The sequence below is a fragment of the Sceloporus occidentalis genome, unplaced genomic scaffold (genome assembly GCF_023333645.1).
Source record: "Sceloporus occidentalis isolate IW3139 unplaced genomic scaffold, rSceOcc1.0.p SCAF_2, whole genome shotgun sequence".
NCBI lineage: Eukaryota > Metazoa > Chordata > Lepidosauria > Squamata > Phrynosomatidae > Sceloporus > Sceloporus occidentalis.
In genome coordinates, this window is record NW_028316982.1 from 77,604,273 (window position 1) to 77,625,939 (window position 21,667).

The window sequence follows — 21,667 nt, forward strand, 5'->3', positions numbered from 1 at the left end:
ACATGATTTTCGGGTTACACAGAGTCTGCAGTGGGAAAGAGGGCCCATGACTCCCCAGTTCTAGATTCTGCCATTCCATCAATACAAACCTACTTTGTTAAACAATACACTGGATCCTAGTCACAGTTTGGAGGATGGTAGGCAAACTCGCATTGCAATGAGAATTATTATTTAAATACCATGATCAATGTGCATAATGCTTTACAATCGAATGGTAAAAAGTACACAATATAAGAATTATGTGCTGCGTAGTTTAAAATCAATCTTTTTAAAAAGTCAGATATAAGTGTTCATGAGTCTCATCCAGACAAGGACCAGTTTAACCCCCCCTCAACTTTTTTTTTTTAAATGTAAAAATTAAGGGTGCCTGCATGGAGTCTAAAAAGAGAAGTCCACCAGTGCAATGGAATACTTTAAAATGCATGGTGAGGTTGAATATCTAGATGCAAACCGATATGAGGGAAAATTTAAACCTATTTCTTTGGCTGTCATGAGGCTTGTTTGGTCTTCCTACCCGTCTCCAGGTAGTAATGGGAGAAACTCATGTTGTGTCAATTTCTCTTCTCACCAACCCAGAAAAAGAAATGATCTTAAACTGCACAGTATGGATTTAATATCAAGATTAGTCTGACTTTAAATCAAACAGAAATTCCAGGATAATGTTTCTCACTGAAATATTACATTTTACAGTATTCTGACCACTTGACAGTGACACAAAGAAGGACCTACAGGTTGAGTCTCACTTACCCAGAATTTCAAAATGCAAAATACTTGAAAATTCACCATAGGTGGCAGACACCTTTGCATTTTGAGGGTTCAGTGCACACATTGTTTCATGCACAAAATATTGAAAATATTGTGTAAATTACCTTCTGGTTATGCATATAATATGTATATGAAACATGAATGTTGTGTTTAGACTTGGGCCTCATCTCCAAAATCTCTCATTATGTATGCATATGCAAATACAGCTATTCCAAAATCCAAAACACTTCTGGCCCCAAACATTTGGTATCTGCTGGGTTTGGTTCCAGCCCCCACCCCCATGGATGCCAAAATCCATGGATGCTCAAGTCCCATTATATATAACAGCATAGTAAAATAGTGTCCATTACATAAAGTGACAAAATCAAGGTTTGCTTTTTGGATTTGTTTCTTTTTAATATTTTCATGATTTCAAGTATATGGTTGAAATCATGAATATGGAGGTCCAACTGTACAAAGCCTCAGACTATTTCACCTTGTGCTCTAGCTAAAACCCTTTTAGCAGCATCAGCACAGGGAGGTGAAGGAGGGCTGGAGAAACAAAGACTTTGGGTGCCAGATTGCAGCACTATGTCTACAATAAAGACTACAATAAAGCTTGAGCTGGGGAAGAATGGGATGTTCTAGTCAGCTAATCCTACTCTAGCTGTCTGAGCCTACAATAGGCAGGAGAACAGCAGCTGCCTCCAGACAACAGAGAGAAAAGAGGAAAGCAGATAAACCTACATCACCAGCTACCTCTCAGAATGTTAAAAAAGCACAGATCTATACATTACGCCACAAAATGTGAATCATAACATGGAGGGTGGTGAATGAAAAAATACCCCTTGGTACGTATTGGAAGGTGCTTTCACATGGTATCTAGAGGGTCAAAAATTGTTCATGCATGGATTGCTTGATCTGTTTAATTTCATACATGCATCTTGTCAGTTTTAGATTTAAAAAATAGGTTGGAATTGCTACTTTTCTGTAATGTAAGAACCCATTCCTTCCTCTTCTTTCCATGTTATTTCTGCCTCTGATACCAAGTCCTCCATTAAAGAAGGAATGTCCAGGAAGACATCTACTCAGATTTCTACATTAAAATACCACTCCCCCTCTGCCCTTATGCACACACTCATGTTTATTTTGATCTCAAATTGCTTTTTCTTAGTTTATTTATGTCATATTAATTTATTTGGATTTCATGATACAAAATTATTATTCAGGAAGAGCTACTTCTCAGTCAGTAAATCTGACAATGTTACAGATTGCCAATGCTTTTACATTAAAACCAGAGTATGTGAATGCAGTCAAATTTTATGACTAACTCTCCAGGAGATCATGAGCAGCAGAACTTTTTTCTGATTATTACAACACAGGCCTCAGAATTAGTGAGAGGGCAATCAGTCTGATTTGAACTGTTCAAGATATAGTTTTCTGATTAAGAACTTAATAAGCAACTGCTTACAGTTGTTATAAGGAATAACTTAATCATAATTTTCACAGAGCTTGAATTAAATTGCAGTCTAGGGCTCCATCCTTTTTTGCAAAAATATCCCTTCCAAGTATGCATATCCAGGTCTCATAAATCCCATCTCTCACATCATCGGTTGTGACTGTTTTGTGCAAATCTTGATTGAAGACTAGTATGTCTTGTAATCTGCTCCTTCCTCTGTTTTTCCTAATGCTTTCAACATGATAGGAAACCACCTTCAGCTCATGCTACCAACTTCTTTCTTTTAGTCTCAAAGGTGCTACAAGATCTCTCTACATACTGATTCTACAGACTAACATGGCTGTATCTTTGAATTCTACCACCTTCACTTTAGGAAATGTAGATATGTCAAAGTTAGAGAAATGGTATATACAACAACATTATACAGAAAATGTTACTTATAATGTACAAAGCAGCCACTGTTGGATTCTTTTTTTAAAAAAACACAACTGACAGTGATGAGAAAACAGATGCAAATACAGCCAGAATCAAATATGAGCCCCAGAGGAAGAGGGTGGATGTTTACAAGGTGAGAGAGTGACATGCCCTCTCTACGGTGTATGTGCATGCACACACAGGCATGTGTATAAAATATTTGGAGGGGAGGGTTTTCCTTTAAAGGGAAAGTGGAATTCTATTCCTATACAGTATTTTTCCTACACTTTGGCGGGGGGCGGTCAGCTATACGACAAGAAACCTGATATAATGCAAACGGTACAGGGCTCAAAAGTGTAATACAAGATGTGAACTGTTAAGGAATCTGATGGAATGCAAAATGTGCAGATCTTTGCAGAACACTATAGTCACACCCAGGAGTATTCTTTTTAAGGCAATTTTTTAAAAGATTCAATTGATGTGCATTAGACAACAAGGAAGGGAGAGAGATTGCCATTTGTAACAGCACAAAGAGGAGAGGAGGAGGGGAATAACCCCTCCCCCCAAAAGCCCAAATCTGTGGTTTAGAGCACCATGCTTTAAATCAGGGGTTCTCATACGTTTTACACTTGGAACAGCCTTGCAATAAAAATGCCTGAAGCCCACCAGGTAAAGATGTAATATTGGACAGAATTAGCCATAAAATGGCACCAGCCAAAGGTGGAGTTTGGCATTACCATCTGGCAATTACAAATATAATTTTATAATGATATCTTTTCCCTCTTTTAGTAACGGCTAAATTATTTCTCACAATGATTTCCTTGTAAAATCAGTGCCATAATTCAGTCTGCCGCAAAATAATGTTATATTGATATTTAATCCTTCTTTGGAAATTGCTACATTCTTTGCCACCATAGTTTCCATACCTCAGTGTTACTGAAATTAAGTGTAAAGATTTAATCAGGAATTTGTTTTTAGAGGGGAAACTACAAATATTTGTTCTGGAGTGTACAATATGCTAGAATGTCCGTCTGACCTAACATTATGAAATCTTACGTGAAAGAGTCTCTATGGAGAAACCAGACAGAAAATGTAACTCCAGCAACACCTATCGGTAGTGGAAGGAGACACTACCTGTCAACGGCTAGAGTTCACTTGCCAAAATTGAATTCCTGTAACTAAGCTTTATCTTACTCTGTCTCACATGTGATATAGACAATCGTCAGAGTGATCTCTCCTACTTTATCAAGTTTCAGATCAATCCATTGAAATTAAGTCATAGAAGGCATCCCACAAATGCACACATCACAACATTTATTACAAAATATTTGTTTTAATCTTTGAAATTATTTATGGTGTACATGGTAAAGAAGTTGCATACTTTGCAAGTAACAGATGGAGTTTATTTTAAGATGGAGACTTTCAAAAGTCTTTATGGCCCTGGATATACAACCCTTTTTATTTTGTTGCATTTAATCAAAAACATGTGCAAGTAGTGCCACACAAAATTCAATTCAAGATTCAAAATGTCAATAAAAGACATCCCAGAAAAAAAACAAGACATAAACCTTACTAGGAGTGTACATAAGCATCCATGCAGCCATACAAAATAAGGAAAATAATTGAAATCTACTCCCTAACTTGACGAGGTGATAAAAGCTCTTTACCTATTAAGTCTAATGATCCTGATTAGCCTTCATAGCCTTCAGGTTGCCGGAATGTAAAAGTGGTGGGGGTAGTTTCAACACAGAAAAGTAACAAACTCTCAACACATGGCTTTATTCAAACCTCAGCATATCAAATTACTGTGCAATTACTATAACCTGACAATTTCATTACACTCATGTGGTTGTTAACTCTTTAAGACCTACAACAAACAAAGTCCTCTTACCTATTTGAAATGAAGTAATCTGAAGCCTTGACCCTTAAACTAGCTCTTACTCTGTAGCAAAACACTGTGCTCAAAAACTTAATGCTGATTTCAGATTTTAAATAAGAAAGGAGGGGAGGGAGGGAAGGTGAAGGTCCCAAAGCATAAAATATCTCTTAAATCTTTAAACTGTAAGGCTAATGTTCTTCTTAACATATTTCTTAAACACCTTAAATTGTAAGGCAAATGTTCTGCCTTGATAAGTGAACATTTGTTTTTGGCAATGCAAGACAGCATTCAGCAGATCAGTAGTCTTTTTCATCCAAACTTTCCAAATATATATATTTTTAAATCACACTTTATATCCATTTAAGTGAAGTCTTCCTTGCCACCAAACTGCAAAAAGAGTGCAGTGGCAAGGCTAACAAAATAACTGTACCATCTGAACGCACTTAAGGGACTGACTTCGAGCTAATAAGACTCCAGTAACCAGTGTAGGGGGGAGGGCTAGACAAGACACTCAAGTATATAAGTGTATGTATGTGTGTATGTATGTATGTATATGTATATATATATATATATATATATATATATATATATATATATATAAACCTGATTTTCTGTTGGTATGCATGAACTGAGGCTCACCAGGGCCCCATGTACATTTCTACTACTCTGTGTTACAAACTTCCCTCTGCCAGGTATCACAAATAGCAGTCTGTATTATAGAGTCTGCATCAGAAAGTACCAGTAAAGATTAACCAGTCATTCATGGATGAAAGGAAAAGAAAAATGGAAATACTTATGTATCAGGAAACTGCCTCATCAATCCAATTTTGATGGGGTTTCAAATACTCATGTTATGCCTAATTAAGGAGATCAGACAAACTAAATTTGATCAAGGAGCTAAATACTGCTTCAAGAAGAAAAGCAAGCATGGAGTTGAGAAAGGAATGAATTTCAGAAGCCTCAGATGCCAGGCACCAGGATAGTTTAACAGATACAATTTGCAATGCCAAGTGGATACCTTTTTTTTAAAAAAAAAAAGGGGGGGGAACGATCCTTACCGCATTTCAGCCTTTAAACCATTAAGCTTTTAAAAGTCTCTTGATGAACCATTAATCGTTTTAAAGTGGTAACATATGTAATGAAAGGGCAACAATAAGTTCATTTACTGAACATACATTTATCAGACTTCTGGCTGTTCTGTTCCTAGAGATCAGCTATTCGAAGTTCACTGTATCTGTAAATGCAAATGCTACTTACTTGCTTAACTTTGAAGCTGAGCTGACACATCTCTTACATCCATCCAGCTGGCAGAATATTACACTGGTCAAATGTGTTCTACTGGCTTTGTCATTATGGAAGATACTATCCACAATAGTTCATACCCTTGTAGCTTTCTAATACATCTAATGGAGTCTATGTTGGACTTAAAAATGACTCCGAAGATGCACACAACACAAAATTCAATCACTAGACTGCTAACTGAAATTTCATATAGAAACCACAGAACACTATCAATACACTTCCAATCTGAATTTAAAACTTTGCTGAGAACATTAAAAGCCATAAATCAGGGATGTAGCCAAGGTGGGGGGGGGGGGTTCTTGGGGTCCGGACCCCCCCTTCCATTAGGAAAATGAATGGTGTGTGCTGCTGCGCCGCCATGCCCAAGCCCCATTATAATGGTGGCACTTAGTCTGGACCCCCCCTTCCTAAAATCCTGGCTACGTCCCTGCATAAATGGCTAGCCTTCAATACTGAAGGAACACTTATCTCTGTATATGCTTGCTTAAGGTCTGCTGGAGGGGCCGTCTTTTGTGTTCCACAAGTGGAAATAATTCATTGTGGAAGATGCAGGACAGGGCCTTCCACTATGGCAGCCTACTTATGGCATGTTCTCCATAAGGTCCAATTGACATCTACACTGACTTGATCCTAGTACCAATTTAAAATGGGCTTTTTATTAAAAGCTTTAGGGCCTTCATGACTTCAGCCAAATCTATGTGCATGTATAGCTTACTTGTTTAATTGTTTAATGTGCCACCTGAGATGCTGTGACATAGGGTGTAATATAAATATTTCAATTTTGAAATTGAACATTTGAAATAAAACAATATATACAATCCATTTTGTTGGGCTCAGGCTCAACAAAAGTAGAATTTTCACACCTTTCAAGACATGCAAGAAAATATGTGCTTCATCTGGAGCATTTGTATATTTGCAAGGCTTACAATGAGCATCTAAGTACTCAGAAAACAAAGTATGTATTTTAAACTTTGAATGGCTAACTAAGAGCATAATTAAGAATGTGCAAAAGCACTCTCTAATTACTGGGGGGGGAACTGGATAAATTAAGTAAATTGTGCAAAGAAAAACATAGCTTAGGGGAAATGTTTTTACAATTGCACAAATTTCATTTCAGGAAGGAAATAGTCTCAGCAATGTGATACAAAATAAGTCTGAAAGAATACGAAGGTAGGATGGGGAGGAAAGTCAATAAACAGGCAGGCTTCCATAATCATATTCATGTCCAACTATTCGTTTGGGAATACCTTGCACAATGGGAAGGACACAGACACTAATCAAGTTATAAACGATTTTCACAAATCAATAATACATTTAAGATAATCTGCATACAGACCCAATGCAAATTTGTTTTAAATGGTAGCCCACTGTCCCTTTATCTAAAGGAAGATATTCAAGGTTTTGGGAAGTGGGGGAAGCTAGCGAGCTGTTAAGAGAAGAGGAAAAGCACATAGTATAGTGCTTGCCAATAAAACTGCATGCAAAACTTGAAGAGACCATCAAAGAACAGAAATAATCACAACAAAATAAAATGCTAAGAATCATGCTTATTAGACCTGTAAATATTCAATTTTCTAGATTATATATATAATTATAAATATAAACATACAAGATACCATAATTTGTATTAAGGCAATGCAGATATTTAGAACAAAGATGATTTCATACCTCAAGTGGAGAATCACAGAGGAACCGTGTAAACTGTATTAGGTATATTTATTAGATGTCCATGTCACCAAGGATACATGTTCAGCGTGGAACAAAACACAAACAAAACAAAGAGAAACAAGTAAGTAAAGATTTTTATCTTAAATTTATTATTATGTGTTACTGTTTACAGGAATGCAAATTATGCCTCATTTAACCATAAACTAAATCTGCAAATCATAAAGTTTCCTCATTATGAGCCACAGTAAACTTTGGAAATAATAAATACAGCTGTCATGTTAAATTGCCTTACAATATGAATAAAGTAGTACTTGTACGTTCACAGCTTTTGGAGATTTATTTTTTGGTATTATGCTGTACATTGAACAGTTTTTCAATGAACTTCACAAATTCTGGTGCTAAGAATGTTAAATAATTTTGGCAAGGCAGCAGTCAGAGGATAAGGCTATTACCTGGGCTGCATCTGGACTGCAGAAATAATCCAGTTTGACACCACTGCCTCAGTGCTATAGAAATCTTGGGTTTGTATTTTTGTGAAACATATAGCCTTCTCTTTCAGAGTTCTGGTTACACAAGAAAATTACAATTCCCAAAATTCCATAGCATTGACCCACGGCAATTACAACTGGATTATCTCTGTAGTGTGGCTGCAGCCCTAGTCTTGCATTTATCTCTCCCAAGACAAAATGAGGGAAGAGGGAAAAATCATGTACAATTAGTACCACCAGCCCCACTGCCAGTGTTTCTCCGAATGAAAAGACCAAATATGGCTGGACAGCAAAATCTGCAGTATTGCACATCCTACATGGATTCTTCTCTTTAAATGCTCACTGAAATTCCCAGAATCTCCTGGTCATTATGGCAATTGATCATATTGACTGTACGTTTCTCAAGGCTGTAGTCCAAACAGTAACTTTTTCACGGTTGAGGTAAGATCCTGAACAGTTTTAGTTAGCTAATGTTACAGTTTATTTTTAAATGCATTTGTCTTTTCTAAACTCCTGAAAAATCACATCAATGTATTTGTGAAGAAGTCCACAATCAGATATAGCCAGCTGCCAGGAAAATCTAAAAAGAACTAACCCAAATTTCAATTTCCAGTCAGTATATTGATTCAGAGAGCCAGCATAGTGTAGTGGTTTGAGTCAGACTATGATTCTAGAGACCAGGGTTCAAGTCCTTGCTTGTCAATGGAAATCCAATACGTGATCCTGGGCAAGTCACACTCTCTCAGCCTCTGAGAAAGGACAGACAAACCCACTCTGAACAAGGTTGTCAAGAAAACCCTGAGAGGGGATCACCACAAGTCAGAAATGACTTCAAGGCACACAACAACAAAAACTATAACACTGATTCAAGGATCAAGCAGAAAAGAGTTTAAAGGAATAGGTCTAAGAAAAATACTTTATGGATAGATCTAAGTAAGAAACAACTTGAAAGCATACACACACACAAGACATTGATAGTTTGCAACAGAACTAAGAAAACTACTGCATGGAAGGATCTAAGATATTTATTTCAAATGTGTGGTTTGTGACATAATTACATATATTCTGTTTATATACAATGGCCATGATCCTCTGTCTGTATGTGGCTCTGTATGCACAGTTATGCAGCCTTCCTCTGTCAAGCTCTGGGAGGGACTCTTGCTTACTAGGAGAGGAGAGGTGATACTGACCATGGAGAAGCAGCTCATCTCAGCTTGGTCAGAGGGAAATGAGGGCGTACTCTCAATTAGAGTGCCTTTGCATTTGCCCAGGAGTCCAGTGCAGCTGACTCTTCATATTCTGTACTGCCTACCCACTCCCTTCCACTGCTAAGAAATTGCAGGTTTGCTTTTCGGAATTATATATATGATTTGAATATATATTTTCAAGCAGTGGATAAAGAATCTGTGGATACAGAGGGCTGACTGTCCTGTTTTAAAAAAAAAAAAGTGGGACAGTATTCAATGTACGAGATGCCACAAATCATTTTGGATAAATGTTCAAGAAAGCAGTATTCAAGGAAGCTATATGAGGCATGCTGTAGACAGTGGTAGGATCTCAAACTGGGTGACTCTCTACCCATACAATTCTGTGTCCATCCCTCATCCACATGTTCCCATTTCCCATCAAACAATCCTCCACAGTAAATGTTCCCCAGCCTACACTGGTAGTACAGAGAAAACAACAGGCTGGGATTCTCCCACCTTTTACCTTATAATTAGTACTTCTAGCCTAAAACTATGGTGCATTCTGACCAGTCCACAATCTGTACATGCACCAAAACATGTCAGGATAGATATCTGTTCACAAGGCTAGGGTATACTGCAAGACATTCTATCCCCATGTTTAAGGAAATCATCTTATTCCCCCCCCCCCCCATGTCTCCTCACTACACTACTCTGTTCAGATATCATATTGCCCAAAATCTTAGGTCCATAGGTGAACCTACTGAACTTAAATTATAGGTAAATTATAATGTTATAAAGATGTTAGGAATCTTAATTTGCTGTTCACTTCCAGCTCTTAGGGTAAGGAAAAACCAATAAAGAACAGTCAACCCTTGGTATCCACAGGGGATCCCGTTCAGGAACACCACCATCCCCCGCAGATACCAAAATCTGCGAATGCTCAAGTTCCCTTGTCCCCAATATGGCATGTGCATGAGGGGACAAAGGGCTGACTCCCAGCGGGCAAACGGGAAGAAAGTGGGGAGCATGAGGAGTCCTGACCTCTGTGCTCCCCTCCAGGCGATGGTGCACCTTGGAAGCCACTTGCCTGCTTCTCTGTGGTTTCCACAGCCACCATTGCCTGGAGAGGAGCAGAGAGGTTGGGGCTCCCCGTCCCTGTGCTCACCACTGCCCTCTAGTCACCCTGCTGGGAGTTGTACATTGATCCCCCTCCACAGCCCACCCGCCCATCCCTTTGTCCCTAATGGCAGCACAGCCTCACGCATATGCCACCATTGGGGACGACACAGGCTTCCCACCCACGGATACTCAAATCTGTGGCTAGCAAGTCTGTGGACACCGAGGGCTGACTGTAATTCAGGCATCAGCAACATTACATAATAATAATAATAATAATAATAATAATAATAATAATAATTTATATTTCCCGCCTCTCCCAAGGATCGAAGCAGGATTACATCATTAAAATGATACAGTACAAAACAGAAAAACAATCTATACAATACTAATACTGAATTACACATTCCTATTAGTTCCTTAAAATCCAATCATCAAATGGTTATACAATCATGATCAGGGGTGGAGCATTAACCATAATCTCTTATACAGAATCCGTGGGATAAACCCGCCAGAAGAGATCCGTTGCCGAAACACAGGTTCAGTATGCTTCATGCTCACATTAAATTAATTTTTAATCATATTATTTCAATACCATGAAAACCTATGCCACACACAGACCTGTCAGTCCTTAAGGAGTCATAAGATGTTGTGCTACTTAAGTTTTTCCATAACATCATATCATATATCAAAATAAGACAATAGAAATAAAATAAAAATAAGTGAGGTTAGATCTTTGAAAAAACATAGTACTTTTTTATTTTCTAATATCTAATTGGGGCTCTTACAGTATGCCTGCAAGTGAAAGGAAGCTCTAATTAACCTACAAATAGTTAGTAAATATTTAGACAAGCCTTTTTACAATTAAAAAGGAGACTTCTATAAGCCTAAGTCTAAGCCATCACTGAAGACAAGGGATCATCTATAGTTAGCACTGTCAGAGTTTCACAACTTTGAAAGACTGAATAATCTGGAGTTTTATGACAAAGGCAAGAGAAAATTGTTGGTTTCATTATTCTAATTATAACCCTGACTCTGAGAGTATCATAGAAGGATATTAATACAAATTCCAAAGTATCAAATATCTGAGATATGGATCAGTTACTAAGCATCTGTACTGTTGTGCTTTTTACTCATAGACCTTTGTGATTTGTTATAGTTAATTTTTAAAATAAATGGCACTAGAAGAAAAGTAACATATATTTGACACTGAAAGTACTATTCTAGATTATTAATTTTAGCTTTCCATTGTTAGTAAATGCCAAAATACTTTTTAAACATGTTCTCACTTTCCAGACATTTTTGTGTAATGTTTTACTTCCATGTATTGATTTGTGCATTGGACTACAACTCTGGAGACCAGAGTTCGAATCCCCGCTCAACCATGGAAACCCTCTGGGTGAGGTTGTGCAAGTCACACTCTTTCAGTCACAGAGGAAGGCAAAGGTAAAGCCCCGCTGCACAGATCTTGCCAAGAAAACTGTGTTAGGTTCACCTTAGGTAAGTTAGAAATGGCTTTATGGCACACAAGAACAACTTTCATTTATTTCAAGTTAACATAGAATTTATTAAAGTTATGAAGTGTGTTCACTGCTCTATAGTCCTCTTGAGTAGTAGAAAAGTAATACTTTTCACTGGACCAATTTTGATTGATTTCAAGCTTAAAATATTGTGCCCTCAAAGAAACAGTCCAAAGGATCCAATAAAGAAGCTTGAAAATAGACTCTTGTATCATTCAAATGCTTCTATACCTATGTGCACTGCTTTGTTACGTGTATGCTTTTCTTTTTCTAATGTGTGTATGTGTAGTGTTATGGCTGCTACTTTATTACAATCAAATCAATACAGTGGGCCCTCCACATTTGCTAGGGTTAGGGGCACAGGACCCCCATGAAAGTGGAAAATCTGTAAATAAAAAACACTAATTTTTTTTTTTTACAGGAGAGAACGCATCTCTAGGAATCTCTAGGTCTTCCAATGCAAATCTGTGTGAACATCCGCTGGAAGCTGACCATAGAATTGTGCTGGAGGACTTAAAAATGCCTAGAGAAATGTTCTCTCTAAGAACATCTGGGTCCTCCAGCACAACTTCTAGTGAACATTGGACACAGAGTCATGCTAGAGGACCTAGAGATTCCTTGAGAAAGGAACGTTGGGTACTTAACCGTGACACGTTCATTTCCTGCAGAGAAGGGTCCTGGCATATGTTTATTAATCAAACCTTTGAATAATCAACTCCGCAAAAGTCAAACGTGAAGGGCCGACTATACTGAGGAGAAGGATGATCACTGCAATACTGCTGCTCCAATCTATCTCCCGTGCAAAACAGACAAGGCATAAGCTAAAAAGCAAAAGATAATTTAAAATTGTGCAGCCCTCAGGATGTGTCAGAACTGCACTTCCCAGCAGCCTGAACCAACATAGCCAACGATGAAGAATTCTGGAAACTGCAGCCCAACAACATCTAGAAGACTACATAATTCCCTGTCTTGCGCTAACCCAAGAGAAATATTTTAGCTCATGTTTCAGTTAGTCCAGCATCACAATCAAACATGGTTGCTAACAGCACCACTCAATTAATTTTGCTGATGTTTTGACAATTCAGTTGCTTGCACAAGGAGAATGTATTATTGGATTGCAACACTTGTACAAGGATGAAAACACTACCAGAATAACTCTACTTTAAGCTAGCAGTGCAGCATGATGCCATACACCCTATATTTTAAGTAAGGGCTATGTTGTTTTCCTGGTCTCCTAGTTTTTAATTACTAAGTCTGGACAGGAAGAAGCTGCAGTAAACCTCAGACCCAATGAGATCCCCTTCTTCCAAAGTATTCTCAAAGTATCAGTCATAACCATTTACTTTTGATTAAGCACAGTTTAGTGTTATCTGGGCTGCAATTAATCTTAACTGTGGTTTGTTGAAATTAGTCTTATTAAGATTAACCAAGATTTTCCAAGTTCAGATGAAATTATTATAGCTGCAGTTAATCAAGGTTCTCGTCTCCCCTCACCACCTGGAAAACAAGAGGCTACAGAAATAAAGATTTAGGATCACCCCAGCTCTTTATTGTCAAAATATTGTGATGCCCATATGCCAACTCAATGTTTTAAGCACAAACAGTGACAGACAAATAGTATCAAGTACACTGTTTTCTATATTTTAGACCCATCCTGAATGACTAAACTCAGAAAACACAAGCTGACATCCCTGCCCTACTTCTTCCTTGTTTCTGGACATTTTTTTAAAAAAAAATACACTTGTGCAATTTGAATTAAACAATCAAAGTCTACCTTACCTCCCACAACCAAACTCAGTTTCTGCTGGAGTTTTTCACACTAATTACAGAGGGAATAACATTCACCATGTCTCAGATTTCTTCCATAGTCTGGGAGCTCAGAAAACCTAATAATGTTCTCAATAAGACTGTTCTAAACACTCATAATCCTTTTAAGCATAAAAAAGGGATCCTCGTCAAAACTGAAACATTGCCTGGAAGCTTCTGACTGCTTTTCTTTTTGTATGCTGCAAGTTTGTTTCTTGTTATTTTCAATTATTCCCCCCACCTGCTTAATAACTTGTCATGTAGGCAATCAGATGTGGCAAAGCAGTAGCAAATGACCCTAAACAGTTTGATTGGCATTAAATTGTTTGAAGGGTAGAGGGAGAGTGCTGCTGGGATGTTGAGGAGGGTGCAATGACAACCAGCAGGTCGCTGACCTTTATCTGAGAGAATGATACTTTTGCCCTCTTTTTACTCCACCAAGAAACAGAAAAAAGGATGCAGTCAGTAGTACTGCAAGGTAAGGGATTCCGTGCATGCTTTTAGTACATAAAATACTTGCTAAGCCTACAAAGAACCAAAGGGGCTAAACAGATCGGCCAAATGGGCCAACTTAAGGGTGAAATGGGGGTGTGGAGGCTGCCTGACACATGCCCCAACTCCACCCTCATGCCACCATCACGCCGCCCAAATGACCACATGGCAAGCGGTGTAATGGCGCTCCTTTGGTGTGTCGTTCAGATGACACATTCCAAAAGGAGCGCTGGAAAGTGCCGCCATGGGTGCAAAGGTGCCCTTTTTCCAGCTCCAAAAGGAGCATCATTTTGCTGCTTCTTTTGGGGCTGGAAAAACGCCGGATTAGGGCCATAGCATGTGGTTGCTGCAGCCCCGATTCGGCGCTCAAAGCAACAGCTGGACACTGCTCTATCAGGGCCATCTGTTTTGCCCCAAAGTTGTCTGATGAATGCAGAGCTCATGTGCAGCTCACTTTTTCCTCTGCAATACGCAGGACGTCTAGGACTTTGGAAAATTACATCCTATGCCTTCCATAATCATCACCATGGGAAGAGAAAAAGCACCTTGGCTCCATCCATTGGTCAGGCTAGGGAGAGATGCAGGGAATGTGCTTCTTAACCCCTGTCAGAAGAGATCCTTACAATGTATTATATATGTACAGGCTGTCTTTCAGTCCTTTATAACTAAGATTTCTTCCCCCCCCCCCCCCATTTCCTTTTGTGTTGTGTCTTCTGGACTGTAAGTACTTTCTATCACTCTAGAAGCTTTTTTCTCCTTTTTCTGGCTAACAAAAGGGGCAAAAATGGTGGTCATTATTATTGCTGTCTTTTGAGGAATCAAGTGATATAGCTGTGGTTCTTCTGATGCCCTGTTCTCATTAGTGGCTCTTCTGATGCCACATTGGGTTGTGTCACTGTGCAGCTTGTCAATAACATTAGTTGTAATTACAGTCGACACTCAGTATCCATGGATTCTGCATCCACGGATTCAACAATCCATGGCTTGAAAATATATATTTTTAAAACTTGAAAAAGCAAGCCTTGATTTTGCCATTTATTTAAGAGGCACCACTTTATTATATCTTTGTATATAATGGGACTTGAGCATCCACCAATGTTTGTATCCACAGGAGGTCCTGGAACCAAATCCCAGTGGATGCCAAGAGCCCTTGGGTACAAGGATCTTCCTACAAACACTCAGAAAAGTTCTCCCTCTTGGTGGGGGGGCATGGAGGAAGTGAAGAAAGCAAAATAAATTGGAAGAGGGATTAAAATGTGAGTTGACAGTGGATAAAAACTACCTTGCTTCAACCCATCGTGCAGAATACTTACATGCACAGGATTCCTCACTCATTTCAACAGGAAGCACAACATAACTCACCTATTCCATAAGGATGGAAGCTCAATGAAGCTTTATGTCCATTTCAGAGCTTTCACCCTCACAACATACACCTGGACTCTGTTAATAGCATACAAATAAATAAGCAAAAAAAATTTACATTTCAGTCTAGAAGGAGATTATGAGGCGTATGTGTGTGTGCTCACACAGGCCAGTATATTCTCAATATGTACCCATGTTTTCTTTTCCTTTACCTTCTAGTCACTTCAGCCTCCATATTTAAACACTGAGTGTCATATGGGGGTGGGGAGAGAGATGAAGAAAGGAAAAGACTATTCACAACCAGTTGAGCCATATTACTGCAGCATTTTAGAGTGAATATTTTTGTAGGTCTTTAAATAAATTTCCTTCCAAAATAAATATTTGACTATGTCTAAGGTAAGGAGCATGTCCAGTTTTGCAGTGGAAAGTGAGCAACACACTATTTTTTCCCTATAAACTTGTCATTATAAAATATCCCAAAAGTAGTGGAGTAGAATGCTTGCTTCAGTAAGGCTGAATAGCAATAAAATGGTTAACTGTGGCTATTTGAGAGAACTACTGTCAGACTTATGATCATGTATGGAAATGTTTTCTAACTGGTGTAATTGCCACTTGGTTTGTTTTGGTTACCCTGCAGATGTAAACTGTTTCTTCAGAAGACACAGAATACCATAAAGGGACTTACCCAAAAGTTCATTTTAACAAAAAGGGCATTATGGAAACTGCATATGGCAGCCTCAAAATAGTAACACTTATCAAAGGCAGTAATAGAAGGCAGAAAGACATTTTCAGGTAAATTGTAATCCAATATAAACTCACAGCAAACTTTGCTAGCACAAACAGTGGCATAATTCTAGTTCTGAATAATCAACAATAAGGATTTAAGAAAAAACAGCACTACAATATAGCAATGTAAGTAGTGTGATTTATTCCATATGAACACACATAATATACTTGATGTTCCATTCTTCTTGAAGAAGGAGAAATAACATGTTGTAACAGATCAATTTTGGTTGCAGAAAATGCATGTTTTAAAATTACAAGTTAATTTTAATACAGCAAAAGGCCAATGCTTACCCAAAACAAAAGGTCTAACTGGTGTCAATTATTTGAGTTGTTCATAAATAATGCAAGTACTGTTTAATATATAAATATATATATACTACCCAGACAGATGGAGATATACGTTAATCTGAGTTCCTACAAACATTTACTTTTAGCCTTCTAAATATTAACTCTAGGGCACATGTCATGGCAAGTTTCCATTAAAAAAAAAAGGGGAGAGGGCACAGACAGAAATGACATGATATTCCTGTAACAGAAGCACAAAAAAAAATTGAGAACATACTTTTATCATTTGTCTGGATTACAACTAGTGAATATGATTAGGAGACACAAGTTACAAACTGATAGTTATGATTTCCATTCACTACCATTTGAACTAGTGATAAAAAAGTATTTTTCTCTGTAAACAATAATAGATGTGGGTCTATATATATTGATGCAAATGAGCCATTAAGAGGTGTAGACATTTGCTTGGAGCAATATACCTTTTCTGCTACACACTTGTCTTAAAAGAAATAAACTTCTGAGTAGCAGCATCATAACACTGCTTTAAATCTCTTCCAAACTTGTACCATATATTTAAAGAACTGCAAAAGCACCTAACATCATATAGTGAACACTGGTGTGCTTGCTTATGGAAGGTAGTAATCTACCAGAGGAAATTCCATTCCATTAAGGTACTACTTTAAGCAAAGACTAACAGCCTGTTTAACTGTCAGGAACCCCATATCATTGTCAGAACAGCCTCGCATAGGGGACTGCAACTTAAATAGCATGTTCTTACCCACTCAGCTTTCAAGTGGTAGCTTTAAAAATTATTGAAGTTGAAGGGCTGAAAAGATCACGTCTTGATAAACATTAAAAGTATTTAAAACAGATATGTTTTCCTATTTTCTTAGGAAAACAGGAAAGTTATTTTGAATGCATGATTTAAGGATTGTTCCAAGACAGAAAGATTAAAATGTAAATAAGATCAGAGTTGGCACACTTACTTGGGTAAGTGATCATACAAGTTTCTAAAACCATTACCAAGAAAGGTATATGGAATCTATGAAAATCACCACCCAGTATTTTTCAGTCATGTTATTACATATTATGCTCACCCTATTTTCAAGTGTTTATACTCAAGTTGTATTTCTCACTTCTCTCAGATATCTACATTTACAAACTCAGTTTTGGTCCAGGACATCTTTGATTCAGCACCCTAGTAATTAGTATTTATTCCCCTTCTCCCAAATATTCCCATAATTAAAACACTTCTGCCCATATTTAAAATCAATTTCTTTTCAGACTGCTTCATTTGGTGCCATGCTTCTGTCAAACTTATCCAGACCTAATAAACAACAAAACTAGATCATGCCCCCTCACTGTATCCCACTTTAGATACCAAAATCAGTTGTATAAATCCAAACTCAGTTGTATTAATATCATGCCGAAAGCAATGAAGTTAGCCATGAGTTAAGTTTCACCAGCTTCAATGGGACCAGAATGTTATTAACTTAGTTTGGATACAACAATGAGAGTGCAGGAATCTCACCATAGTGCTTTCAATCAAGGTGCTATTCTTCAGGGTTATCAATCTACCTTGTATCATTTACTTTATTTCCTCAGCAAAATCCTCTGTATATTTATTAAGTCTTGCAGAGTCCATGGGGCTTTCTCCTAACTAAGCCTGCACAGAGCAGCTGCTTCAACATTTGTATTCTTAATGGCTATGTGCATGCAAACACAAAGCTGCTGTGCAATAAAGACTGCTTCATTTATTTTTTCTTTCTAAAACTCTTTCTAATTATGATCAAATGTTATTTTTTTAATGCACTGTTACCCTCCCTCATTTCAGTTGGCAAGGTTTACAGAAAAGGCTACAAAGAAAGTACAATTACAATAAAAACAAATACAAGAAAATCTTTCTAACAAAAAAACCACAAATATATATATGGCTGAGCAAATAAAAACTACTTTCTACCAGGGTGGTACATAACAATCTTCCAGATGTTCTGGGACTGCAGCTTCTCCCATCAGCCCTCACTATCGTTTTCAATGGCACATGATCAAGGAAGCTGCAGACCTAGCATATCTGGAAGAACACAGCTGCCAATGTATCTTTGCATATCTAACAGACACCATATATGACAGGGATGGACAACCTTCGCAAGTCCAGGGGCCACATACTCTACCCACAGGACCTAGGAGTTCCACAGTATAAAAAAACCAACACTCCTCAATCTTTTTGCTTCCATGAGTTTCACTAGGTTCTGGTGTAATTAGGCTTAGGAGGGAGCTTTTTAAAAAGATCTTCAAATGACTCTTGTTAATAAGCTGAAATCCTAAGGCACTGTGTTCTTATGGTTTGTTTCCCAAAGTTTAACCAAAATTTCCCCAAGTTCAGATCACCAGTAAACTCCGATTTAAAAAAGAAAGTAGAAGCTTACCAGTGGGTCCTTGGTATCCGCTGGGGTTTGGTTCCAGGGCCTCCCATGGATACCAAAATCCATGGATGTTTAAGTCCCATCAAATACAATGGCATAGTAAAAGTGTGTTCCTTATATAAAATGGCAAAATCAAGGTTTGCTTTTTGGAATTTTATATCTCTTTAAAAACATTTTGAAGCCATGGATACTTGAATCCATGGATAAAAGTCTATGGATATAGAAAGCTTACTGTATCTCTTCACAGGAGGAAAGATAAAAGGGAAGAACACAAGACTACAAGGTAGGCTTATGCTTCATGTAGGGCTAGACCATGGTTTAGGTTTACAATTATTGGTATGAATTATATTAATATATGCCCGGTATAATGTACTCATCAATTTGTCCAGTATAACATACTTGAATTTTTCAGGACATAGTCTGCAAGTGACATCATTTCTAATATCACTGGCAAGCAAAAATATTGACCGAATACTAACATGAGCCAACACAGAAAAACAAAGGGAGAGGGGACTCAGATAAGTCAGGAAGAGACTATAGTAAAATGTATTTTAAGATGTGTCCCCAAGTAATTTTATACCTCCAAAAAAACAGAAGCTGTAATATCTGGCCATTGCCTGAGGAACCTTGAAGCTTCTATGAAACACTGTGGTTTTTCTGTTCATTCATTCAAGCCATGGATAGCTGAATTTGTGGATGCAGAATCTGTGGATATGGAAGGATAACTGTAGCTATTATGGATTTGAATCCATTGTACCTACCATATTTTCCAGCGTATAAGACAACTGGGTGTATAAGACGACCCCCAACTTATCCAGTTAAAATATAGAGTTTGGGATATACTCGCTGTATAAGACTACCCCTCTTCCAATTTAATTTAATTTCAATATGGTAATTTTAATTCAAATGCTTATGGAATGCAAGTACTTAGCATGGAAACTTGTGGTATACAAAGCCTGCTTGGATTGGTCAGCTCTCCCTATCTCCAAGACTATCAGAGTGGTAATGCAAACACAGCTCTTTCTTCCATACCCCGCAGCCATTTTTGAGCTCCCCCCACTATATGCGGCGACCACAGATTCTCCAGCCCAGCTCGAAGTTTCAGCACCTGCCATATCAGATGACCCCCGGTGTATAAGACGACCCCCGAGAAGATTTTCCTGGGTTAAAAAGTAGTCTTATACGCCAGAAAATACAGTATTTCAGAGCAACCCACTGGTGACAATGGTATTTACTCCCCAATCAGTGGTGACTTATGTATTTATTTATTCCGTTCATATTTTGCTTTTCTACCAACACAGGGTCCGGTCCATACTGATAAAGGAGAATTGAAGAGTGTTCTTATCAATTTCCAGACATAACATAAAGAGACTGTGACAACACTACTAACGTAAGACCTATACAAAACTGAAAGTTCTTTCAGCACCATACATGCCTACTTACCTATATATCTACACAAACACGCACTCATGTCTGTTTCAGTATTCCATGTCTTATGATTTAATTTCCTTCTCCAATGTCAGTATTTTAGATCATCATTATTATGACCACTCTTCATAAATAACATTTTCATTATAACAAATCTGCCTCATGACCTTGTTCTAGGAGTGGGCAGGTGTAGTCCTGGGAAACAAGGCTGTTTTTAAGTCCTCATCCCCTCCACACTCCATAAACCACCCTTTTTTTGCCACCAAAGGAGTTAATTCCACCTATCGTCTCCAGGGATGCCAATCCATCTTTTAAATAGGTTGCAGAGTACCACAGAAATGTCAAACATTAAAGATGCCATTTTACTTCAAAGCTAGAAATAGCAATCTGGTTACTTTGGTTTTATTTTTTGGCATTCTTGACATATCATGAAACTCTTGGAAAGGGTCCCCAGACATGTTACCATTGCCCACCTCTGCTCTATTCAGTAAGCAATTACTTCAACTAAACAGAGTTGATATGCTGTGCTGATTGACAGCTACTTAAATCTACTGTTATTTAAACCACTAGCAATAATATGGAAAAAAAATCATTCAGTGCACTGTACCTGGTTCTCGTTACATTCAAAAGGAGTATCCTTGTGTATGGCCATCTGATACTTGGCAAATAATGTGGCAGACTGAGTGAAAGATGATTTGAACTGTGGGTCCTCAAAAGAAACTGGTACTAACCTCACCTTCAGAGCAAGGAAAAACAAAGACATTTTGCTTGAATTTGTCCAAATGCTCCTGAAGGTAAGGCTAGGCTATTATCTCCTCAAATCCATTTCAAAGCCTCTGCCAGGAAGATGCACCAGGAAGCCCAACAATCACAGATATGTGTATGCTAGGCTGGCTCTGCTCTACAAGATCACCACTATAAAGTCTGTATACCAGATGAAACTGTAATGTTTAGTGCCACACCTCAATGCGGCCATTTGATATTCCATGCCAATCACCTCTTTATGAAAAATATGTAGGGGTCATCAAAATGCCTACTAAGGCAAGAAAGAACTGATTGTCTCATGTTCTAAAAGGATATACTTAAGATTTTCACAATTATGTTCAGAAGAACTCCATGATTTTTTAACAAAATCGATAATGGAAGATAGGTTTCCTTGGAAGAAAGGTTATCCCTTATTGCTGTTATTTCACTAGCTGGATGAGTGCAACAGTGTTAACCAAAGTTCTAGTCATTGCTCTGTGTGAACATACTGTGCAGCTAAGGTTTATCCTTGCTGCTGCTGCTGCTGCTTTGTCTTGTAGATTC

The 21,667-nt window shown here is 37.9% G+C and overlaps 1 protein-coding gene across 9 annotated transcripts in view; it reads right to left on the reverse strand.

Annotated features, from left to right (window-relative positions):
• ATE1 (arginyltransferase 1) overlaps positions 1 to 21,667 on the reverse strand; it is a 118,188-nt gene that overhangs the window by 74,800 nt on the left and 21,721 nt on the right. For 7 of the 9 annotated variants that reach the window (XM_089510066.1, XM_089510060.1, XM_089510062.1 and 4 more), the window contains 2 exons: positions 20,967 to 21,095; positions 7,467 to 7,499 (listed from right to left, as the gene is read on the reverse strand). In XM_089510066.1, the coding sequence (XP_089366192.1) occupies positions 7,467 to 7,499; positions 20,967 to 21,095 (162 nt within the window). The remainder of the gene's footprint in view (positions 1 to 7,466; positions 7,500 to 20,966; positions 21,096 to 21,667) is intronic. The other 2 variants (XM_089510067.1, XM_089510061.1) reach the window with 1 other exon arrangement.